General features: G+C 45.1%; 2 protein-coding genes across 6 annotated transcripts; one reads left to right on the forward strand and one right to left on the reverse strand.

Moving 5' to 3' along the window:
• Positions 1-353: 353 nt before the first annotated feature.
• ip6k1 (inositol hexakisphosphate kinase 1) lies at positions 354-23,531 on the reverse strand. Of its 5 annotated transcripts, none has more exons than XM_069712639.1 (9): positions 23,336-23,531; positions 12,314-12,574; positions 11,418-11,560; positions 10,730-10,856; positions 7,489-7,729; positions 7,054-7,235; positions 5,015-5,190; positions 4,089-4,322; positions 354-3,451 (listed from the first exon to the last, which is right to left on the reverse strand). In XM_069712639.1, the coding sequence occupies exons 3-9, from the start codon at positions 11,529-11,531 to the stop codon at positions 2,918-2,920; spliced, it is 1,608 nt and encodes a 535-aa protein (XP_069568740.1). In that variant the 5' UTR covers positions 11,532-11,560; positions 12,314-12,574; positions 23,336-23,531; the 3' UTR covers positions 354-2,917. The 5 variants fall into 5 exon arrangements, with proteins under 5 accessions (XP_069568740.1, XP_069568739.1, XP_069568738.1 ...); XM_069712638.1 differs by having other exon boundaries at positions 5,015-5,199; XM_069712637.1 differs by having other exon boundaries at positions 5,015-5,202.
• LOC138629186 (uncharacterized) lies at positions 22,701-24,494 on the forward strand. The gene is made up of 2 exons (XM_069712707.1): positions 22,701-22,771; positions 23,555-24,494. The coding sequence occupies exons 1-2, from the start codon at positions 22,701-22,703 to the stop codon at positions 24,492-24,494; spliced, it is 1,011 nt and encodes a 336-aa protein (XP_069568808.1).

Genomic DNA, 24,494 nt, shown 5'->3' on the forward strand with positions numbered 1-24,494 from the left:
CCTAATCTGAGGAGATCAATGGAGACGCTGATGTGAGGGCTTTGTTTTTGTTTTTATATATTTTGAGGCAGGGCTGGGTGATAATTCAACACGCTCATTTAAAAACATCCACATTAATTGATTACCAGGAATTAAAAGCATCATTTTTTAAAATTAATTTTTAATAAAATTGAAAAAAAAAAGAAGTTAAAAGTTGAAAGAATAACATGTTTGGTGGACATGAATTGCCCCCATTTTCCATTATTGTGATTTATATCTCATCTATACTGCTTGTATACATATCATGTACATATAATATATATATATATATATATATATATATATATATATGTATACATATAATATATATATACATATAATATATATACATATATATATATATATATATACATATAATATATATATATATCAGAAAAATATCACTCTTAAATACTCTTGTAATTCAGCCGTATCACCCAGCCCTGGCTTAAAGAATAAGGCTGGTGTTTACTCTTTTATTTTCTTGTCAACAAATCCCATGACGAGACCAACAATGTGTTTTTTGATCCAATCATGTGGTGCATTTATTAGATATTTCTGCTGGGGACAATTTTAGTTAGTTTCTTTTAAAGTAAACAGTACTTTTTTTTGTTTTGTTTAGGGACAATTTTTCTTTTAGCAGCAGGTTGCTACACATTTGTTGTTTTAGTGAGGATTTACAGCGGCAGGACGGTGTGTGTGTGTGTGTGTGTGTGTGTGTGTGTGTGTGTGTGTGTGTGTGTGTGTGTGTGTGCACTCGAATAATATATGGAGAACGATGAATCTCTGTGGCGAAGAGAAGTAAAATTAATTGAGCTAAAAAAAATGACGTCTTCTCATGAGATCTGTTGACAAAAGTAAAAAAAAAAAAAAAAAAAAAAAAAAAATATATATATATATATATATATATATATATATACACATACACGCCCGAGTATCACCACTTAAAATTTGGGGAAGTGACGATAATGCTTCCGACATCACACAATAACCCAGAGAATAATTTCACAGGATACAGACGACTAATGTTTCCCCAATGAATCCCCATAAAAATGGACATAACAGCCTTTTAAAATCTATCTACGTCGTCTTCGTGATGCCTTCGATGTCGGCCGCTCTCGGGGGAAGAGAGTCGCCGTCCCGTCCTCGCCGTCTATTACTTTGACGGACGCTTGGATGTGTTTGAGTTGCGCTTTTTCGAGGTAACGCTGAAGGAGTCCGTTCACCTGTCCAGGTTTGGTTTTCTGTAGAGAAAGAGGAGTGAGGAGGAGGAGGAGGAGGTGGAGGAAGGGTCAGGTAGTGAGGAGGTGGTGGTGGGGGGTGGGGGAGTGAAGTGAGCGTTGGCCGACTTCAGTGGGCGGTCCCTGGGGTTCAGCTGATTGCTCGATAGGGCGCTCCGTCCCACAGTGCTGTCAAACAGCTCCACAGACTGAGAGTGTTCTTCTATCTTTGTGAGGACCAGCTTTAAAAGCTAAAAGAGCGTGTTTCACCTGTCGTTGCTTCACCGTGATGTTCGCTGTGCAGAATGAGCTCAGAGGCGTTTTTCTGAGTTTTAAAGAATCCTTCCAGATTCAAAAAAAGTCTGGACCACAGACTGATATAAAAGAGTTCGTAGCTTCAGGTCTGTAAAATGGTTCTGATCCAGAAGTGTCTTCAGCTGCAATACCAGCGAGTGCCACTAGAGGTCGGCTCCAAAAAGCCTCCGGCTCCATAGACTCCCATTCAACTTCTCTCATCAAATACAAAGTCAATAAATTTCCTGGATGTCATTCACTAAATTCATTTTTCCATATTAGTTTTCTGGAGGTCCATCTGAAAATAATCCCTCATTAATTAGAAAATAAGCTTCAAAAATACCTTTTTTTAGGGGGGCGTGTCTGACAGCATGTCTCCTTCTGCGCTGGAAGCTGAAGGTTTCCACATCAACACCTGTTGGAGCTGCACACTGGACCGAATTAAACACGCCGGCGTGTCTCAAACGAGCCTCCTCGAACTCATCATTCTGCACAGCGAAGTGAAGACACGATGAGCCACGCAAAGCCAGATTCACACGAGTTAACATAATCAGGCTACGATGTCTTCCTCACGACGAGCTGCTGTTTCCTCTTTATGTCCTTCGTAATTATGCAAAAGTGTATAAATGACGTGTTTTGACTGATGTGAAGGTGGAAACATGTTGATGTCTGACGTCCCTCAGAAGAAACGAGCTGAGGAGACGTCCTGTAAAAACACGACAACAGAGCACAGCAGCCACCGGGTTGGATTAAAGATTCAGGAAGGCATCATGTCAGTGACGGTCCTCACAAGAATAGAAGTACAAACTCTGTGTATGTCTGTGTGTGTGTGTCTGTGTGTGTATTTGTGTGTGTTGTGCAGAGACACGGACACACTGGTTTTCTCCATATCAGCTTCAATTTCGCAGCCATTTTAGCTCCACTGTCCCACCTCCTGGCCCGTTGCTATAGTAACCACTCGACTGTAGAATGCCCATGTTGCCATGACGATGTCCCGGAGAACCGTGCTTCCATATTTACAGCCGAGACGTCGGGGATCCTTCCTGCACCGACGGTACGACCTGAACTGACTCACAACAAGCTCTCAGTGTGTGTGTGTGTGTGTGTGTGTGTGTGTGTGTGTGTGTGTGTGTGTGTGTGTGTGTGTGTGTGTGTCTGTATTTGTGAGGACCGATTAGACTCGGGGTGTGGTGACATTTTTGGAGAGTGAGGACGTTTTTAGCCACCGTGGGACAAACCTAAACAGCCGGAGGGTCCTTACAAAGACAGAACTAAAAACGTACGTGTGTGTGTGTTTGTGTGTGTGTGTGTGTGTGTGTGTGTGTGTGTGTGTGTGTGTTTGTTTGTTTGTTTGTTTGTTTGTTTGTGTGTGTGTGAGAGAGAGACTATGGCAGGCTGTCGTCCCGCAGGCTCTCCAGGACCTCCACCAGGCTCTCCAGTCCGAACACGTAGCCCCGGTCCGGCCCGTCATGTACCGCTGTGTCGCCGCGGAAACCCTTGAAGGTGGAGTGGGCGAAGTCGATCATACGAACGTCCACCAGGGGGGGTTGCTGCTGCTGGGGCGGGGGAGCGAGAGGAGGGGGGAAGGCGATTAGACTGGGAGCCGGGGAGGGGGATTCTGGATGTGGGTGAGGCGAAGGGGTGCGGGGGAGGAAGGAGTGGCAGTCTGACTTGGTGGGCGGGGCTTGTGTGGGAGGTCGAGGGCAGGAGGAGGGCGGAGCCATCAGTCCAGGTCCCCCCTGAGAGGACGGCGGCCCCGCCTCCGGGTTCTGGCTCGTGTCCGTTACACAAGGTGCTGCGGGGAGCGGGGCGGCGTGGGGCCCACCAGGGCCACACTGGGGCTCTGCGGGGGCCACTGGGGTCTTCTGCTGCCAGGCGGCGTGCTGCCCGGAGCCGAGGACTGAAGGGCCCTCAGGTTCCTACGGACACCGTCAAACACAAAACGTCAGAACGGCGAAGTTGTCGTTGGACCTGCAGTACCGTGTTTGACCACCAGGGGGCAGAGACGTACCAAATGTGTGTTTTGCTGAGTTCAAATTGATGTTGTGTGTTCGTGGTTGCAACGCGGGAAGTCGTGCGCACCGTATACTCTGCGTTCAGGTTGTTAAGTCGTAAAAACACTGTTGCTAGGCAACGTAGATGACGTCTAGAAGCCACAGAGGCTAACAATTTAGCAAGCTAAGGGGGAGGGGGTTTGACGTAACGCAGGAAGATGCAAAGTCAAGGAGGGAAAAGATGACAATTTCCCTCAGACGTAGAATATTATCTTAGTTACGAGGACAAAACTCTACGTGACTAAAATTACAACATATTAGCTTAACGCCCGACAAAATTTTCTATTTCCACGTCCTCTGACATTTACGTCAGCAAACACGTCTCAACTCGTGACCTCGAAGGTTTTGCAGAAAATGCAAAGAGTCCCGACTTCGTGAATACCACAAGAGGGCGCCATTCGCACGGACTCGTCTGGTGCGCGCGCGGTAAATACGACCGCGTTTGAACGCAGCATTTCGTTCACATTTATTCAAACGATTTGAGCGTCTGCGTTGGTCTCACCTTTCCCTCGTAGATGATGAGCAGCGAGGACGAGTAGAAGCGGTAGGACGCCTGCCGCTCCAGAACCTCCTTCAGGCTGCGCAGCTTGTTCAGGATCGGCTCGAAGAGGTCCCGCCTCAGGCCCTTCCCGTTGTGCATGTACTGGTGGAGCGCCTGGCGGAAGCCCTCGATCGACAGGCCGCGGCCGTAGTACTTGTTCCTGCACAGGTAGTGGCCGGTGCTCAGCTGGTACACCTGCAGAGACGGGGGGGAGGGGGCCGCTCATATCACCGTGACAACAGCAGTGACACAAGGCCTTTCAGACTTTCAAAATAAAATCCGACCACAGTTCGAAGAATCCAAGATTTGTTTTTGGACTGATATCCGTAGTGACATTAAATCTCTGCAGGGTGTGTGTGTGTGTGTGCGCACGTAAATAAATTATTATTATCATGATTTTTTTTTGTCGTATGAACTTGTAATAAATCTTGCAGAAGTGCCAGTAGCAAAACATTATCTGAGACCAAAACATACAAAAATCGAAGAAATAAATGGAAGGAAGACGATATTTCATGTGGAACATAAATTCTCCGACTTCCACTGACTTAAAAAGGTGAAATTTCATCACCTATAATGAACAGAAAAACAGGCGACAAGAAATGGAAACATTTCTGTTAAAAACAAGGCTTTTAAATTAAATTCACGTCTAAATGCTGGTTGCAGAGGCAAAGAATTAAATGCTACCAAACATACACACTGAAATGAACCAGCTAACTAACGTTAAATAAACACCAACTAAAATTGCAAACTGACATTTTCAGGACTCGGCCCGAGAAAACGGATCAAATTCTCGGACTTTCCCCGTCTGGAAAAGAGTTTTTAAGATTCCCTGATATCCTCTGACACCCGCGGGAACCCCCGTGATAAGTGCCGCGTCGTCGCTTTACCTGCATGCCACACACTCGGACTCCCAGCGTCGCCGACGTGCTCTGTTCGCACTTCTTCATCTGCCGGGCCGCCTTCTCCTCGGAGGCGTCGTCGCCGTGCTGCCTGGTGCCCATCTTCAGGTCCAGGATGCACGGGTACGAGAAGTGGTGCACCACGTTCTCCAGCAGGAGGAACTCTGGGTGGGATGCTGCCGTTAAGGGAGAAAATACCTAGAAAACATGTTTTTTTTTATTACTTCTAAGTCTCAAATTGAACGTGAAATTCAACACTTTGCGACGGAGGACAAAGAAAAAGGCTGAAATGTGTGACAGTGAGAATTTTTTTAAATAAAAGCTTCTTATTATCCGAACTGCTTCTTGAATTGTTAACTTTCCAAAACTGACAATCTGACATTCACATCCAATAACTGTCCAGATTCAGCCTTCCTTTTTTTTTCTTCATTGTTTGCATTACTTTTCCAGATCTTTGCATGTTTTGTTTGACCTTTAATTCACTTATTATGAGAACGTTTTAATTTGGAAAGAAATCGATCAATAACTGTATTAATTGTTTAAATTAAAATATAATCCGCAGTTCACCTCCTTTTATTCTGAGGAAGTAAGAAAGAGCCAATAATATTAAACTTAATATAAGATAATACAAATCAAAGTGTAAATACATTAAATGTTTGTTATACTGGAAATACACAACAAACTGGAGTCTTAAAATTCCTCTTGGGAGATTTCAAATCGTAATTATGTTTTTATTAATGTCTTATTTGTTGTGTAGTTTTCTGAACGTTTCTTAATGAGACTTCCTGATTAAATAAAGTTGAAATAAAATAAAGTTGCTGCAGTCTAAACAGGAACCGCCGATGTAAACGTGATTTAAATATTAGAGACAAAACAATAAGAGGAATATTTAATTTTTTTTATTTTATACACTTTATTAATCCCCGAGGTGAAATGTCTTCACTACAGCAGGGGGGGCTCTCAGGGGGGAGCTGCTGCAGCAGGCTGCCACTAGCGCGGCGCCAGGTAACCTGACCTGAGGTGCATGTTTTTGGATATGAGATATTCTGGTTCATGTCTATTGAAAACATCCAGTTAAACACACTCGCTGTAAATATCCTGTTTTATTTTGATGGTCATTATTATCGCACTAATATTAAGATTTGATGTTCCTTTTATCTCTTTCTTTTTTCTTCTATTATCCGATGGTTTCTCGGAGATGCTCGGTGTTTGGACCGCAGACAGATGGGCCGATGCCGAGGACGGAGCGTGTGTCGCTCAGCTGTGTTTTCCAGGCAGCTGCGGGGCTCTTTGAAGCCGCGGATCAAAACACGACCTTTGACCCGATAACCTCGGACTCAGACCCGGAGCCTCGTCTCTTTATTCCCACCGGCCTCGCTCTCAGTTACCTTCGGCCGACAGTCAGAACCGGAGCCGTCATGTTTTGCGATATCTCAAGAGCACCTTAAGGGAATTCGGTCAAATTTGGCAAAACCATTCACTTGATACCGAGGATGAACAGATCAAATTTTGGGGGGCAAAAGTAAAAGTTCAAGGTCACCGTGACCCCAATTTGACAAACTCGCATGAACGTCGTATCTCAGGAACGCCTGTATGCAATTTCTTCAAATGTTACTCACGTCGGTCACTCGGCCTCAAGGGTGAACTGATTAGGAGTTTGGTGGTCAAAGGTCAAAGTCGCGGCGACATCATCTGTTCTTGTGAACGCAATATATAAAAAAAACTGCATAGGGGATTTGTTTAAATTTGGCAAAAACATTCACTTAGTTCCAACGATGACCTGATAAGAGTTTGGTGTTTATAGGTCAAAGGTCACTGTCACCATTAACCCGTGTCTGGAAATGCAATTTTTCAGGAACGCCTTGAGGGAATTTCTTCAAATTTGCCACACCTGTTCCCTTTTGGCTGAGCAAGGTCAAAGGTCACTGTGTTCAATATCTATAAGAGTTAGGACAGATATACAAGTAAACTACATGCTCGGGGGCGGACCTTTGTGTCGGAGGCTGTGATTGGCTGGGGAAGGATACTGAAGAGCTTGCGGTCCTTGGACTCGGACCTCATGCGGCTGAGCTGCTGCTTGTGGCAGCGGAGGCTCCAGGGGTTGTGGCTGATCTTCTCCGAGGTCAGACCGCTGTTCCAGTCCAGCATCTGGAAGGGGACGTCCGAGTGGATCTTGGGGTCCAGCCGGGGACTCTTCAGCTCTCCGAGACTGCAGGGAGGAGGACAGGGGAGGAGTTTTATGACCTTAAAATGTCACTGTGAACTTTATATTACTTGAGCGGGACATCCAGACGATTTATTCAATTTACATCAATAAAACGGAGAATAGCAGTAAATCCTCACGCTGGGACCTGACAATTATTTGGAAATTTTCATTGATAAATTATCGAAATAATTAAAACATTTTTAATTTCCCGTCTAAAAATAGCATTAAGTATCAGTTTCCCCTGATGGTTTCTTACTTCTCGGAGGTGTCGGTGTCGTGTGACTCCCTCCGGTCGGCCCGCTCCTCCTTGTGCTCGGAGGAGGAGGAGGAGCGATGGAGGCTGCGGCGGGAGTGCTTCCTCCTCGGCTGCTCCCTCTCCGGGGGGTCGCGCTCCTCGTGCTCTCCGGGAACCCCCTCCATGTTACTCTCCACGTAGGGGTAGGCCACCAGGTTGATGTAGCCGTCAGAGTCGCCTTCGAAACACACCAGCACCACACCTGGGGGGAGTGACCATTAGAATGTATTAGAAACGCCACTCTGCCCCGCCCACCTCCAGCCTGTCAATCAGACAGACACGCCCCCAAAAACAGGTCTTCTTGAATCTTCTTTTCTAATGAATGAGGGATTATTTTCAGATGAACCTCCAGAAAACTAATAAGAAGGAGTGACTTTAGCTAACAACACCGAGAGAACTGATGGACACATTTTATTCACTTTGGATTTGATGAGAGAAGTTGAATGGGAGTCTATGGAGCCGGAGGCTTTTTGGAGCCGACCTCTAGTGGCACTCGCTGGTATTGCAGCTGAAGACACTTCTGGATCGGAACCATTTTCCGACCGGGAAACTTTTATATTCAGAACTTCACTTGGAATTTAACTGTTTTATTATTTCCGAGTTTAACTTTTAATTTGAAAGTGACATCGTGATTATTCCGTCTCACAAAAGTCACATGGTGTCACTTTACAGCTGTAATAATCAATATTTTTCTATTAACAAATGACCAAGCGACACTTTAACATGGCTGTTTTAAGAAATAACCACAACATTAAACCTTGTACCACAGTGTATTTTTTTACATTGAAGGGAGATTTAGGGACATTTTTCCTACAACACCAAATGAAGGAATATCTTTGAAGAAGCCGTGAAGCCGCTCTCTCTAACCGACTTAATGTTGGTTTTTCCTTCCATTTGTCATCCAGCTTTGCATCAAGACGCGCTGAATCCTCCTGAAATGTAATTGAGGAGCTGCTTTGTAGATAAAATAAGCCATATAAAATGATTTATCGAAACATTAAGCTGTTATTTTTAGCTTTGTAAACAGACCAGAACATGTCGACCCCGCTGAGCAAGACACTGAACATCCTCCGTGTTCGTCCTAATTTAATTTCACTTGTCGGCGGGAAAAGAAAATCCAAACTCAGGAGTCGAATCTCCAGAAATCCAGTGAGCCGTCTGTTCCCGGAGAACTTCACACCCGCCTCGCAAGGAGGAATTTAATCCGGCGACGTCCAACAGTTTGAGGAGGAAACAACCTTGACGGATTCAGAAAGTCGTCCCCGGGCAGCTGTCTGTCTGTCCACTGTTATTTAATCAGCGGGACAATGGTGGCGGGCAGTGGTCCAGGACTAAATATAGACTCCGTATGGAGCGCTGTTGTCATGGCACTGGGACCCAGAAGACCAGCAGGATGGACTCACTGGTGCAGACACTGACACAGGACCAACAGCCGGACAGACGACTGGGAGCGTCCACCATGTCTCCAATAAAGGAACTCGGAGACGTTGATAACATAAATAATCAATAAATTAATATGGATAAATGAGTTCAGTCTATAACCCGGCATCTCCAACCTTTTTTGCTCCGAGAGCTACTTTGACAAAATGAAACTGTCCCGAGGGCTCCTCGTGTAACATTTATTCACATAGCTGAGCTCCACCCAAAACAGTCGAATCGGCTTCTTTTAAGCGAAACGATAACAAATTGATAATCAACACGCACATTTTGTATCACAACAGCTTCAATTCAACAGCTTGTGCGTGTTTATGTTTCCCCTGTATGCATCTCTTGATGTTTTGAATTGAAGGGAGGGATATTTTCTGTTGCTACAATTGCGCAATGTTCCCTAAATTCAGTGAAACGGTCACAAACAAACAAACAAACAAACTGGTTTGAAGTGTCAAATAAAGTGTTCTAGAATAAGATCGATTGGGACCCTCCTGAAAGAAACACGGGTTAAAGTCAAAACCTTGTAGGTTGGACCTTGCGTGACACTGGAGGGCTTTTAATTTGGAAAAATTGCGCCATTGACACTCTTTGTAGCTCCGCCCCCTCTGTTGCGGTCCAGCCAAAAATATTGTATTTCTGTTATTTGGCTAATTTATGAGCACTGTGTGCTTCCAGCTCAGTTTGAGAGTCTCAATAATTTGTAAAGTTTTTTTTGTCATGGCTGACGTCAGAGAGACAAAACCAACGAATCACCACGACGACGGCTGAATTCGAAGTGTTTTAGTGTCGGAGCGCTTTCGTCTGCTGGATCGGTCATCAGTTACACCTGAGGTCCAGATGTGTGTGTGTGTTACTACAGTAAAAGCGGAGACAGTCGAAGCCCCGGTGATGAAGAGCAGAGCAGCTAAACCTCTTCAGCTCCATTAAACATCCCGACTTCCTTCCTTCCGTCTCCCAGTAAAGATTATTCAGAGCAGCTTTGACTCCAGTCTCCTGAAAGAGACCTGACGTGCTCTGAAAGTATAATCATCCATTACATTATGACATCACTGATCTCAATGCTGTTAAAAAGATATCTGAAGTTTTTAAAGTCCTCTTTCAGACCACTTTAAGAACTTATATTTAATGTTGGTTACCTGAAGTTATAATGAGCTCGCTCTCCCATAATATTTAAGCCAAATAAATCAATTGAAAAAAAGGAAAAGGACATTTTTTTCAGTTTTCCGATAAAGGGTTGCCATGACATCACCCGTCGGTGCTGCGAGCTTTTGTAAAACCTTTAAAAGACTTCGTAGACAGTTTCAAGTACATTTTGCATAAATTATAATTGAAGGCTTTTTAAGGATCCATGAACACGATGCTTGTTTCATATTGAAAACAACATTTCAAGCAACACAAAACGTGAGGCACATTTAATTTCTATTCAAAGCTTTTCTGATCCGACAGCTTTTCTTATTGTTGCAGGCGGAGGAAACAGAACTTTAATATTTGTGTATAAAACTGTATTTGAAGCGTATAAACTAGTTACTGTCGTTTCTGTGGCTGTGAATCGGCTCATTTGTTTCTCGGCGCCGCGGCTTCTTAATCGATCTAATGAACTGAGCTTCGTGCTGCCGGCGCCGTTTGTGTTCTCTCTCCGACCGAGTCCGGTTTGGTTCCGGCCGGACGTCCGGGTTCGGACCTCCGATATGAACATGGCCGCGTCGCCACGGTGATGTGGGAGGACGCCCGACGTCGAGGCGCCGGGACGCAGAGTTCAGCTTCGACTGACCTTTATACTCGGGGGTGAACTCCTTCATCTCAGGAGGCAGAGACTCGTAGAAGCGCTGCTCTCTGCTGATCAGAGGTTTGCACACCGTGTGGTCGTCGTAGCGCATCATACTGGTGTGACCTCCCACCTGCAAGAGCACACACGCACACACACACGCACACGCACACACACACACACACACACACATACACACACACACACACACACACACACACGCACACACACACACACACACATACAAATACACACACACACACACACACACACACACACACGAAAAGTGTCAACAGGCAATGAAACAATAACAAAAAGTCCCTCCGGGGGAAATTGCACATTCAATTCAGCTTTTCTGCAAAAACTGTCTTTAATAGAAGCTGCGCTGAAAGTATTACAGAATAAAGTCGCTCTTTTTCAAACAAAACTGGCTTTATTAACAAAAACATCTAATTTACAAGCAGAAGCTTCCTCTCCTCTCATCAGAAAAAAAGAGACTTTGTGCATCGAAGAAAAACGTAACAAGCGGATGGAGTTTGCAGGAAATATTATGACCTGAATAAAAACTAATTTAAAATCAAAACAATTTTTAAGTGCAAAATTCACCAAAAAACCAAACTTGAAATCCTGAAGGGACTGATTTCACCATTACAGCAGCTCTTTTTAATTATTCATACACTGAAGCTCCGCCCACCTGGTGTATGAAGGGCTCCAGTGGAACGCCTCCTGCTCGGCGAAGTGAAGCCCCTCCCCCTGGCCCCGCTCCCTGCAGCTTGCTGTCCATGTTGTTGGTGTGGGGGAGGCACATGGCTCCTGGCGGACGCACCGCGCCTCCTCCTGCAGCCGGGGAGGAAAACATATCCGGGAGGGTTACCGCGGTAACGCCTCTGGACTTCACAGTTCTGGTGATTTTAAATGATGCGGAGCTCTTAAAAGAGGCGGAGCATCAGTTAAAAAAAAAAAAAAAAAGAAAAACCATAAGGCTCTGAGTTTCCAAAATGAAACCGTCAATCAATTTCCCTTCAGTATAATAAAGTTTATTACTCAATAAATACCAAAGTTATAGTTTCTTGTTTTAATACCACACTTTAAAAAGTTTTTCTATGAAAATCCACTTCATATAATGAATGAACAAACAGTTTGTCTTTTGAAAATATATAAAGTACTTTTGGGGCCTTTTTACTTTTAAATTAAAACTTTAAATCTGATGTTTCTCCACAACAGTTTTTGTTTTAAAAAGGGTACATAATTCAGCCATTAGATCCTTTCACTGTGTACGCTGGTGTGGTTGCCGCGGTAACACAGGGAGCCACAGCGGCGATTCGAAAGGAAAATTGTCACTCATCCTTCATTAACTGGCATCCTGACTGAGCGACACCCATCCGCTGACCACGCTGACCCCTCCGACATCACTTCATTTATTTACGCTGGAAACAAACCGTCCGACTGCAGCAGAACTTCTTAACGTTCTGCTTTTGACCCGAACAAATAAAACGGACCCGGCTTGTCTTCAGAGTTTTAAATGTGGGCAAAGTCACAAATTACAGGCGTGATGAGTAACCATCAGGGATCAGGGAGGGGGGGTCTTACCCTGGGCATGGGCTCTGGTGTGCAGTGACGGGGAGGGCGGGGCGCAGGGCACCACAGGCTGCTGGGAGCGCACACCGGCCCCGGGGGGAGGCGGCGCCAGACCGAAAAACCACCTCGCAAAGCCTCCAATCAGAGCGCTCCGATCCACCGCCGGCAGCGAGGAGACCCGACCGGAACGGGGAGGGTAGGGGTTAGCGGGGGGGGGAGGAGGAGGAGGACGGCAGGAGGAGCAGGGTGTCAGTCAGGCCGGGTCACCACTTCCTGTGAAGGCAGGAAACAAGAAACGACACATGCAAGTCAATGAGTTGGCTCTGAAAAAGTGCTGTTAATGGAAAACTGCTGCTTTCTTTCCCACGGTGGGATAAAAATCAGAAAAAAATAACCAATAATCAACCCCCCCCTCCCTCACTCCCTCCCACACACAAATAAATAAATGTCCATCAGAGGATACGCTCCGTGATTTTGTTTGCTGATGTTTTTGAATCTGAAAACATCATCGGTGATCTGAGAAGATATTTTGATTACAACCGGCGGCAGAATGAAATCAAAGCCCGTCTGTTGCCGAGTAACGTCGGAAACCAAAACAAAAAAACACCACAATAAGGGATTAACATCTGAAACAATCGTACTGCAGATGACAACAATAAACCGCAGTTTAGTTTTTAAATTACCACATCAAACAGACAAAGACACAAAACAAATATCACCGAGGTCGTTTCCAAAAGCAGATTAAATCTCTCTGGGAGACGAGTGACTCAATAAATGAGGTTTCTTATTTAGTCTAAGCAGAAGATGATGGTTGTGTCTATGAAATTTGGTAAAACATGTGAAATAACAGAGCACCCCCGAAGCTGAATAAAAAAATAATGTGATTGTAAAAAAACTACCTTTTTACAAAAAGTTGTTTTTGACCTTTTCTATTATTGTTTATTTATTACTCGCTTTAGCTTTTTAATTTTTGGGGGGAAAATACAGCTTTTCCAAATTTTTTTGAAAATTTTTACACAGATATGGTTAAACACACTAGTAATGGTCAAAAATGATGTGAAATGTTAATTTAAAAATGTTAAATTTTCTTAAGCAAAGAACCTCAAACACCCACCAAATACAAAACACCGCATAAACATGTCAAAAGTTGAAACTAGGTGTTTTTATGGATTATCATTCAGTATAATTTGGAAAAGCTTGTTCTAGTTTTTCCAAATTTTTGGAAAGTTTTTCACATATGAGATCAAAGTAATTTTGTCTTTTAAATAAAATACGTAAAATTCAAGTCTTAAACAAACTTATGCAAAGAAAGCACAGCATGGACACAAAGATCAACTGTCTTTGGATTAATTTGAATTTCAAGCTTTTTATGAAAATTTTTTACATTTTCTTGTAAAAAATTAAGTAAAATTGCATATTTTCAATCAAACTATTGAAAGTTTTCTTGGAGGAAGCCCCCTCTGAATACAAGCACCGAAGGTAAACTGTCTTTGTATTTTATCGTCAGTGTCAAAAGACTTTTTATTGTGACTTTAACAACGAAGTTAGAGACTGAATGTTCAGCAGATCTTCAATCCTCCTCAGATTTGGATATATTTGGACATTTCCTCCGTGTTTGACTCTCAAACAAACAACAGGCAGACGAAACGGAAACAAACTGAAACTGAGCGTGTAAAGGAGAAGCTGCAGGCGGAAAAAACCTCAAACCGCCAACGTGACATCGAGGTAAGAACTTCCTGCAACTGCCCTATTTGTGTTGTACGAGAAAACCATACCCACACCCACATACACACACACATATATATACAAATAAATAAATGTCACAGAGTGTAAACAGTGTTTCCCACGAGCAATGAATTCTAAAGTTAGCAGCAAACAGGGAACATCAGGGAACATCTGCTTCGCTCCGGGATCAGTGAAATCAGTCCGACACTTTGACTCGAGTCCGCCGAGGCACCAGCTGTTCACGCTTTACTTTAAAGTCAGCCAAAATTATATATACAGTGGGTACGGAAAGTATTCAGACCCCTTTAAATTTTTCACTCTTTGTTTCATTGCAGCCATTTTCTAAAATCAAAAAAGTTCATTTTATTTCTCATTAATGTACACTCAGCACCCCATCTTGACAGAAAAAAACAGAAATGTAGAAATTTGTGCAAATTTATTAAAAAAGAAAACCTGAAATATCACATGGTCATAAGTATTCAGACCCTTTGCTCAGTATTGAGTAGAAGCACCCTTTTGAGCTCGTACAGCCATGAGTCTTCTTGGGAATGATGCAACAAGCTTTTCACACCTGGATTTGGGGATCCTCTGCCATTCTTCCTTGCAGATCCTCTCCAGTTCCGTCAGGTTGGATGGTGAACGTTGGTGGACAGCCATTTTCAGGTCTCTCCAGAGATGCTCCATTGGGTTTAGGTCAGGGCTCTGGCTGGGCCAGTCAAGAATGGTCACAGAGTTGTTCTGAAGCCACTCCTTTGTTATTTTAGCTGTGTGCTTCGGGTCATTGTCTTGTTGGAAGGTGAACCTTCGGCCCAGTCTGAGGTCCAGAGCACTCTGGAAGAGGTTTTCTTCCAGGATATCTCTGTACTTGGCCGCATTCATCTTTCCTTCAATTGCAACCGGTCGTCCTGTCCCTGCAGCTGAAAAACACCCCCATAGCATGATGCTGCCACCACCATGTTTCACTGTTGGGATTGTATTGGGCAGGTGATGAGCAGTGCCTGGTTTTCTCCACACATACCGCTTAGAATTAACGCCAACAAGTTCAATCTTGGTCTCATCAGACCAGAGAATCTTATTTCTCATAGTCTGGGAGTCCTTCATGTGTTTTTTGGCAAACTCTATGCGGGCTTTCATATGTCTTGCACTGAGGAGAGGCTTCCGTCGGGCCACTCTGCCATAAAGCCCCGACTGGTGGAGGGCTGCAGTGATAGTTGACTTGGTGGAACTTTCTCCCATCTCCCTGCTGCATCTCTGGAGCTCAGCCACAGTGATCTTTGGGTTCTTCTTTACCTCTCTCACCAAGGCTCTTCTCCCACGATTGCTCAGTTTGGCTGGACGGCCAGGTCTAGGAAGAGTTCTGGTCGTCCCAAACTTCTTCCATTTAAGGATTATGGAGGCCACTGTGCTCTTAGGAACCTTGAGTGCTGCAGAAATTATTTTGTAACCTTGGCCAGATCTGTGCCTTGCCACAACTCTGTCTCTGAGCTCCTTGGACAGTTCCTTCGACCTCATGATTCTCATTTGCTCTGACATGCACTGTGAGCTGTAAGGTCTTATATAGACAGGTGTGTGCCTTTCCTAATCAAGTCCAATCAGTTTAATTAAACACAGCTGGACTCCAATGAAGGAGTAGAACCATCTCAAGGAGGATCAGAAGAAATGGACAGCATGTGAGTTAAATATGAGTGTCACAGCAAAGGGTCTGAATACTTATGACCATGTGATATTTCAGTTTTTCTTTTTTAATAAATTTGCACAAATTTCTACATTTCTGTTTTTTTCTGTCAACATGGGGTGCTGAGTGTACATTAATGAGAAATAAAATGAACTTTTTTGATTTTAGCAAATGGCTGCAATGAAACAAAGAGTGAAAAATTTTAAGGGATCTGAATACTTTCCGTACCCACTGTATATATATATATTGAATTGATATATATATATACACACACACACACATACATGAACTTTCAATTTTGAACAGTCAAAAATAGTTTTGTAATTAATTGTCACCTTGAACAATGCTGCAGCATGCAAAATGATAAACACAGTTTATCAGAATTGTTATCGTATAATGAACTTCAAATCTGTGACTAAAATTCAGCTGCAAAAAAACACATCCACTTGTGCAATATTTTGACTTGAGGAGTGAAGTTAAAGAAAGACTGCATTTTTAGATGTCGTTTTCACATGCAGAAAAATATCAGCTGACCGAGCCGACAACGCCGGCTGTGTTCCCCTTCGGGCGGCGGGTCGCTCTGTCGGTGGATCTACACGCGTCTCCGGTGAATTCCTGGCTCTCGGACAACAGGTGTGTGTCCGGCAGGCAGTGTGATGCACCGGGCTGGGAATAGGCTGGTGGAGGGCAACATTAAGGACGACTCCCCCCTCTCTCCTTAAAAACACCACCATCATCCTCCTCCTCCTCCTCGTTTCCTTCATCCCTCTCCCAAAATCCCCTCCTCGACTTCAACCCTCCTTTTACTCTCAAGGCTGAGAGGAATTAGAGAACTCAGATGGCTGCTGTTATTTAACTGAAGCAGGCGGTTCCATACAAACAACAACATCCAGGACTGGAGATTAATCGTCATCGTGCTGTAAGTGTTGTGGCCGAAAATAGGAGAAAAAGGAACCAAATGTTATGACCGTAACTTCTGTCCCCTGAAGGACGGACAGATGTCCACCTACGATGTGTGTCGTAGCTCGTTTCTCTCCTTCAGGGAACACCGTGACATTAAAGGCTCCAGAATTACTTCTATTTGGGGTCAAAATCAAAACTCATAACTGCCAGATTTTATTCTTTTATTTAGCGTTTGAATAAAGTTTGAAATCAGACCACTTCGCTCCCCTTAAATAAAAAACCTGATCTCTCTTGAACACAACAAAACTTTAAAGGTAAAGCTGATAAATAATTATAGCGTTTTGCATTTAATAATGCAGTGAATTGAATACGAAATACATTAAATTTAAAATCTCTGCTCTATATTTTTTTCAACTTTGTATATATGGGTGTTATTTTTGTGTGTGTCTGTTTTGTTAAGTTGTCGGACGTCTCCTGCGAAAACAAACCGATGACTTAAACTCCAGGAATAAACCGCCTGCTGAGTCCTGAGTGAAAACGTACGACGCGCTCCAAAAAAAACAAGCAAACAAAAACAGACAAACAACCCCATCTCTAATTGGGGCACCCCGTGTCCTGCCAGGTGTTTGTGAACGGGCCGAGCGGCCGGCCAATCAGCTTAGAGGATCTGCCGTGGGCCCAGGTGACGTCGGAACAAAGCTCGCTGCAGCCCGGCGACGCCGGCAGACTGATTAAGCTGCTATTTCTGATGGACTCAGCGAGTGTTTGTTTGCGCAGCGGGAATCCTCCCGTCCTTCAGCAAGTCAGACCAGAGAGCCAATTAACGACTTCCAGAAATATCTTCAGTGCAGAAGTGACAAATTTTGGAGATTTGAGGCACATTTAAGGAAGAGTTTTAAAAAAAGGACGACTTTGAGAAACAATCTGCAGCAGTCCAAGAAACTAACGTTATGATTTTTACATTTATATATATATATATATATATATTTTTTTTAAAAACACTATTTAAAGTGCTGTTTCCTTCTGAGCAGCCGTTATTGTACCAGGAAGAAGATAACAAATGTTTCCTGAACCAGCATTTCCTTTTACAACTTTTACACAGTGGAGCAGTTAAGGGGAGGAGTTACAGTGCAGGTGGATGGATGGATGAATAAATGAATAAATAGATGGATGAATAAATGAATAAATAGATGGATGAATGAATAAGTAGATGGATAGGTTATTAAATAAATTAATTAAAAAAGCATGAAATATAACCAAAACACTGCTCTCTGCTTCTGGTAATAATTAATCAATTTATTGTTTCGTCGATAAAAAAATACCAAATAAAAAATGCTGACACACCAGCTACACTCATTATGACCGGGCGGTGTAGTCATACATTTACAGCAGTTTCCTCAAGTGGGCGGGATTAACAACAGTGACATCATCAGACTCATTAGATTTATATTTTTAGATTTATGTCTCGACTCGATCCCGACCGGCGCTGACGTCATGGTAACTTAGACGACGACGACGACCTCTCGAGGTCGAGTGCTCGGAACAGGCGCCACCGTTGTTCTCTACCGACCCAGGGCATGCTGGGAAACGCCTGGCCTGATCTGAGCGCTGATTGGTTTAAATATAATGGTCTCTTTGATTTGACTCTATTTTTATAAGTCAGATTTTGCAGGATGAAAGTTTATTCTTTGAAAAACACAATGTTGTGATGTTGATGTTTACCAAGTAAAAACATCAACAAAGAAAACAATCATCATGTCTGTTTGGACTTTTCATTCATGTTCTGAATTACTTTAAAACTTTCTAATTTAGGAAGAAGAGATAACTATTCGGATTCTGTCCGTCACCATCTCGCTATTTCAGAGCCAAAAATGACCATATTTGGACGAGCTAGGGGAGGAGCCAGCGGTGGATCCGACTGATCTGATTGGAAACCTGACGATACTACATCCCGCCCACCGATAGCTGTAACCTGACTGCACCACAGGCCTGTCAATCAAACAGACACGCCCCCAAAAACAGGTCTTCTTGAATCTTCTTTTCTAATGAATGAGGGATTATTTTCAGATGGATCTCCAGAAAACTAAGAAGAAGGAGTGACTTTAGCTAACAACACCGAGATAACTGATGGACACATTTTATTCACTTTGGATTTGATGAGAGAAGTTGAATGGGAGTCTATGGAGCCGGAGGCTTTTTGGAGCCGACCTCTAGTGGCACTCGCTGGTATTGCAGCTGAAGACACTTCTGCATCAACCTCATTTTTCAGACCTGAAGCTACGAACACTTTTATATCCGGTTTGTAATTCTGACAACACAAATATCTATGATTTTGAATAATAAAAGAGACTACTGTAAAATAATAAATAAAAGCTGTTAAATCCACCTAAAGCTGCTGAATTCAATGTTGTAGGAAAGTCCCCAAAAATTCAACCTCAGACAGAAAGTCACGACCTTCATCACAACGCTCAGCAGCTCGTGTTTTTACTGCTGAGTGGATGTGTTAGTGGAGCGTAGCATGACCAGGCTGAACCATGATAAATAAGGGCTGGAGGTCACTGCTGCTGACACACACACACACACACACACACACACACACACACACACACACACACACACACAAAAGCCTGGGAATCACACAAGCACCGGGGGAAACGCAGAGATACCGGGGGAACAGATAATAAATCAGGCAGCATCCGAGACGAAATTAAGTAATTGAGTTTTTTGTTTAGTCTTTTTGGTTCTGTTTGTTTGTTTCCAATCTGCTTTTCCACATTTTTTGGGACATTTTTACACAAATATCGTATGAAAAATGGTGTATTTTTTATTCGCCCCAAAATCCCCAACGGAAAAAGATGGAATTGAGGATGAAGTGAGAGAAAGGAGGGGATGATAAAGATGGAGAGGGGAGGAGGAGGAGGGAAGGAGAGGAAACAAGGAGCTACTGAAGGACAAACGAAGCAATCAAATTAAGAGATAATAGTGACGGGTTCGGAAGGAACAGAGGAAGAAGTGTGTCGGAGAGGAGATCCAGCTGTTGGACAGAAACATGGAGACCCATGGGAAGAAAAACCCCGAAAACACATCTGTCACTCTCCAAAAAAATTACAAACTACAACTGGGAAAAACAGAAAAACACACACACAGCTGCTGCCCATGACCCCCCCCCCCCCCCCCATCAACACAACTCAACAGCTGCTGAGCGACACACACACTGGAGAACAATCCGTCCTATCAACAATCGGCTGGGTGAGACCACAGCTCACATCAGTCAAAACAACCACTGAGACACACACACACACACACACACACACACACACACACACACACACACACACACACACACACACACACACACACACACACACACACACACACACACACACACACACACAATTATCAAATGATTGACTTGAAAACTGAATTATACTTCAGTGAGCAGAGGTTTTTTTTGTATTAATAGTTCGGCGACAGTCGGTGCTGATTTCATGCGACTGACGGCAAAAACCAGCTGAGGTTTGTTTACATTCTGCGACATTGAAAAAAAAAATCCTCTCAACAAAGTGGAGACGAAGGAGTCGAGGTGGTCGAAGTACGTCTTGTGAAAAGAACCATGGAAATACCAGAAAAACAAAAAACAGAATCACCCGTTTTAAAATGACTGAATCCGAATAGGAAACAAAACGGGTCAATTAAAACTTTAAATACAGGTTTTTTTTTTTTTTTTTTAAATCCCTGCGATTTGAAGGCAAAACTAATATTTACACATCAGGCTTAAAACTGGCACATGAATGTCTCCTGAAGAGCCTTAAACACACAAAGAAGAATGATCCCAAAAACAAAACCAGAAAAAAAAGAAGAGTAAAGTCCTCAAATAAACACTTTTAACATCTGCGCACTCATTTTTCCACACGCTGTGCTGCATCCCTAAAATCCACTTATCGAAGAGATGAGAAAATTATATTTTCTGGTACATTATATTTACAGCTGACGATCATATAGAAAATATAAATAATAATAAAAAAGATAAATTTTCTGCTATTCAGCACAACAACTCACCGGTCCGGTTCATATCACCTGCCCTCCATACGGTTTTATTTTCCCCAGTTAACCGACCCCACCGTCTCCTCTCAGGGCTGTGACGGTGCCCGTATCCATCCACTACAGCAGGTACGCAACAAGCCCCGCCCACTGCTGATGTCACAACCCTCATCTTTTATGTCAAAACAAAGTTGAAAACATGATACGACTTTTCACTGCAAAAAAACACACCAGAGTTGTGAACCTGAAGTGGGATGATGATGATGATGATCTGACGTCTTAATTTAACACAGCTGACCTCCACTGCAATTCAAACTGAATCTAGTCCCATAAATATAATTTATCAGCATTAAAACACTGAAAGTTTCCTTATTTGTTGCAGAGAAGAGTCGACTTCCCTCGAGTGTTTGCACCTTTATTGTTCACTAACTAAAGCAACACAAAATGCCAATATTTCTACAGAAATACATCTAATCTCCTGGTATTATATCTGTGTTGCACAGCTTGAAGTTAAAATGCTTTTAAAATACCTGCCTGGCTCTCAGTGTTGTGAAAGTGTTTCCAAGAATCCACAGAATAAAAACCTCCTCTGACCACGTGGATTATAATACATTTTTAAAGTTGCCTTTAAAATCCATGGTATCGCAAATAAGAAATCTCCATGTATGTATAAGCTGGTGAATGTGTGATTACAGAAAATAATATAAAGTGACATTCGTATAGCTTAACAATAATATCTCACTTTTTGCTCCAGACAGTATGAATTTGGTATTAAATGTTGTTATTTCCAGCTAACATCTGTTAAAAGAAAAAAAGAGCCTTAAATTTCATGCGCAGACGCATGAAAGACGATTTTTAAGGATTAGAAAAAGATAAAGAGGCTCAAACGAGGAGGGTAAATGAATAAGTCATGAATCTGCATTATTACATGTACGAAGGGGGGAAACAAAAAAATAATAAAAATGTCTTAAAGTCATTTAAAACCCCTCAAACTTAGTTTAAAGACGTTGGAAACATCCAGTGAGAGAAACCAGGCAGTGCAAAGAGGAAGTGATCCTCCTTCCCTCAAGCTGCTGTCACACAGACATCAATCGATCACAGCTGGAGTCGGTGGAAACAAAACACACCACGAACTCCTACAAAACACCGTGGACACACACACACACACACACACACACACACACACACACACACACACACACACACACACACACACACACACACACACACACACACACACACACACACACAGACACACACACACACACACACACACACACACACACACACACACACACACACACACACACACACACACACACACACACACACACACACACACACACACACACACACACACACACACACACACACACACACACACACACACACACACACACACACACACACACACACACACACACACACACACACACACACACACACACACACACACACACACACACACACACACACACACACACACACACACACACACACACACACACACACACACACACACACACACACACACACACACACACACACACACACACACACACACACACACACACACACACACACACACACACACACACACACACACACACACACACACACACACACACACACACACACACACACACACACACACACACACACACACACACACACACACACTCTCACACACACACACAGACACACACACACACACACACACACACACACACACACACACACACACACACACACACACACACACACACACACACACACACACAGACACACACACACACACACACACACACACACACACACACACACACACACACACACACACACACACACACACACACACACACACACACACACACACACACACACACACACACACACACACACACACACACACACACACACACACACACACACACACACACACACACACACACACACACACACACACACACAGGTGTCTCACCGTCTTGTTTACTTGCTGTTCATTACAGTCAGTGTGATCAGTCCTGCATCAACAAATAAAACCCGTCTGGCAGCATGGACATCTTCATCATCTTCATCATCATCATCATCTTCATCATCTTCATCATCTTCATCACACCCAGAGAGCAGCTTGAATAGCAGTTAGCCTAAATATGGTCATAGACTACATGTGACGTCAGGCGGTAATCACGGTCCCCTTTTTACCGATAACCTGTCACACCGCAGGTCCGCCTGCCTCCGCTTGATACTCCATCCACACCGAGCTAGCTTCGGGCTAATGAAACTTTTAGTTCCGGTGCTAACCCGATGGGCCCGGTGGCCGGGGACCGGGGGACCGGGGGCCGGGGGTCCCGGCAGCGGGCTGTTAGCCCGGCTGTTAGCCCGGGTCACCGTGTTAGTTAGCCGTCAGCTTCTTGACCTTAGCCTGGCAACATGCTAAGCGTGCTAACCCCGCTTACTTCCTCATTAAAATAAATAAAATCATCTTCAAATCAAAATCAAATCGTCACACCGCCCCCCCCCCCCTCGCCCCCCACCCCCTGCTCCTCTCGGTGGACCCGGAGCTCCGAGCCTCGGACCCGGACGGGAAACGCTGCCGTTGAAGTAGCCGTTCATGCTAACGCTAGCGGGCTAACATGACGGTTTGACGTTACGCAGTCTGTCGCCGAGCTGTCACAATAACAACACACCTGGGGGGGGGGGGGGGCGCCCCACGCTGGGCGGCCGTCCACGGAGGGGTTCACGGTGGATGTGCTTCACGAGACCGGGCGAGGTTCATGGACGTCGGTGCCCCGGCTGCTGCAGTCGTTAACGGCGGAGAGAAACATCCAGACGGCTAACGTCACCGCAGCCGAGCTAACGCTGCCTGCTGCTTCTCCGGTTCATTTACAGTGACGGCGGCGCTCCAGCGCCCCCTACCGCCCTCTACCGCCCCCTACCGCCCCCTACCGCCTCTACCGCCCTCTACCGCCCCCTACCGCCCCCTACCGCCCCTACCGCTCCCGAGCGCCCCCTACCGCCCTCTACCGCCCCTACCGCCTCTACCGCCCTCTACCGCCCCCTACCGCCCCTACCGCCCCCTACCGCCCTCTACCGCCCTCTACCGCCTCTACCGCCCCCTACCGCCCCTACCGCCCCCTAGCGCCCCTACCGCCCCCTACCGCCCTCTACCGCCTCTACCGCCCCTACCGCCCTCTACCGCTCCCTACCGCCCCTACCGCCTCTACCGCCCTCTACCGCCCCTACCGCCTCTACCGCCCTCTACCGCTCCCGAGCGCCCCCTACCGCCCTCTACCGCCCCCTACCGCCTCTACCGCCCCTACCGCCCTCTACCGCTCCCTACCGCTCCCGAGCGCCCCCTACCGCCCTCTACCGCCCCCTACCGCCTCTACCGCCCTCTACCGCCCCTACCGCCTCTACCGCTCCCGAGCGCCCCCTACCGCCCTCTACCGCCCCTACCGCCTCTACCGCCCCTACCGCCCTCTACCGCTCCCTACCGCTCCCGAGCGCCCCCTACCGCCCTCTACCGCCCCCTACCGCCTCTACCGCCCTCTACCGCCCCTACCGCCTCTACCGCCCTCTACCGCTCCCGAGCGCCCCCTACCGCCCTCTACCGCCCCTACCGCCTCTACCGCCCCTACCGCCTCTACCGCCCCCTACCGCCTCTACCGCCCCCTACCGCCTCTACCGCCCCTACCGCCTCTACCGCCCCCCTACCGCCCTCTACCGCTCCTGAGCGCCCCCTACCGCCCTCTACCGCCCCTACCGCCTCTACCGCCCCCTACCGCCCCTACCGCTTCTACCGCCCCTACCGCCCCTACCGCCTCTACCGCCCCTAGCGCCCCCTAG

This window comes from Brachyistius frenatus, unplaced genomic scaffold (genome assembly GCF_029030835.1).
Source record: "Brachyistius frenatus isolate BFR_SWC_R1_liver_20210118 unplaced genomic scaffold, ASM2903083v1 Contig_111, whole genome shotgun sequence".
NCBI classification, from domain to species: domain Eukaryota; kingdom Metazoa; phylum Chordata; class Actinopteri; family Embiotocidae; genus Brachyistius; species Brachyistius frenatus.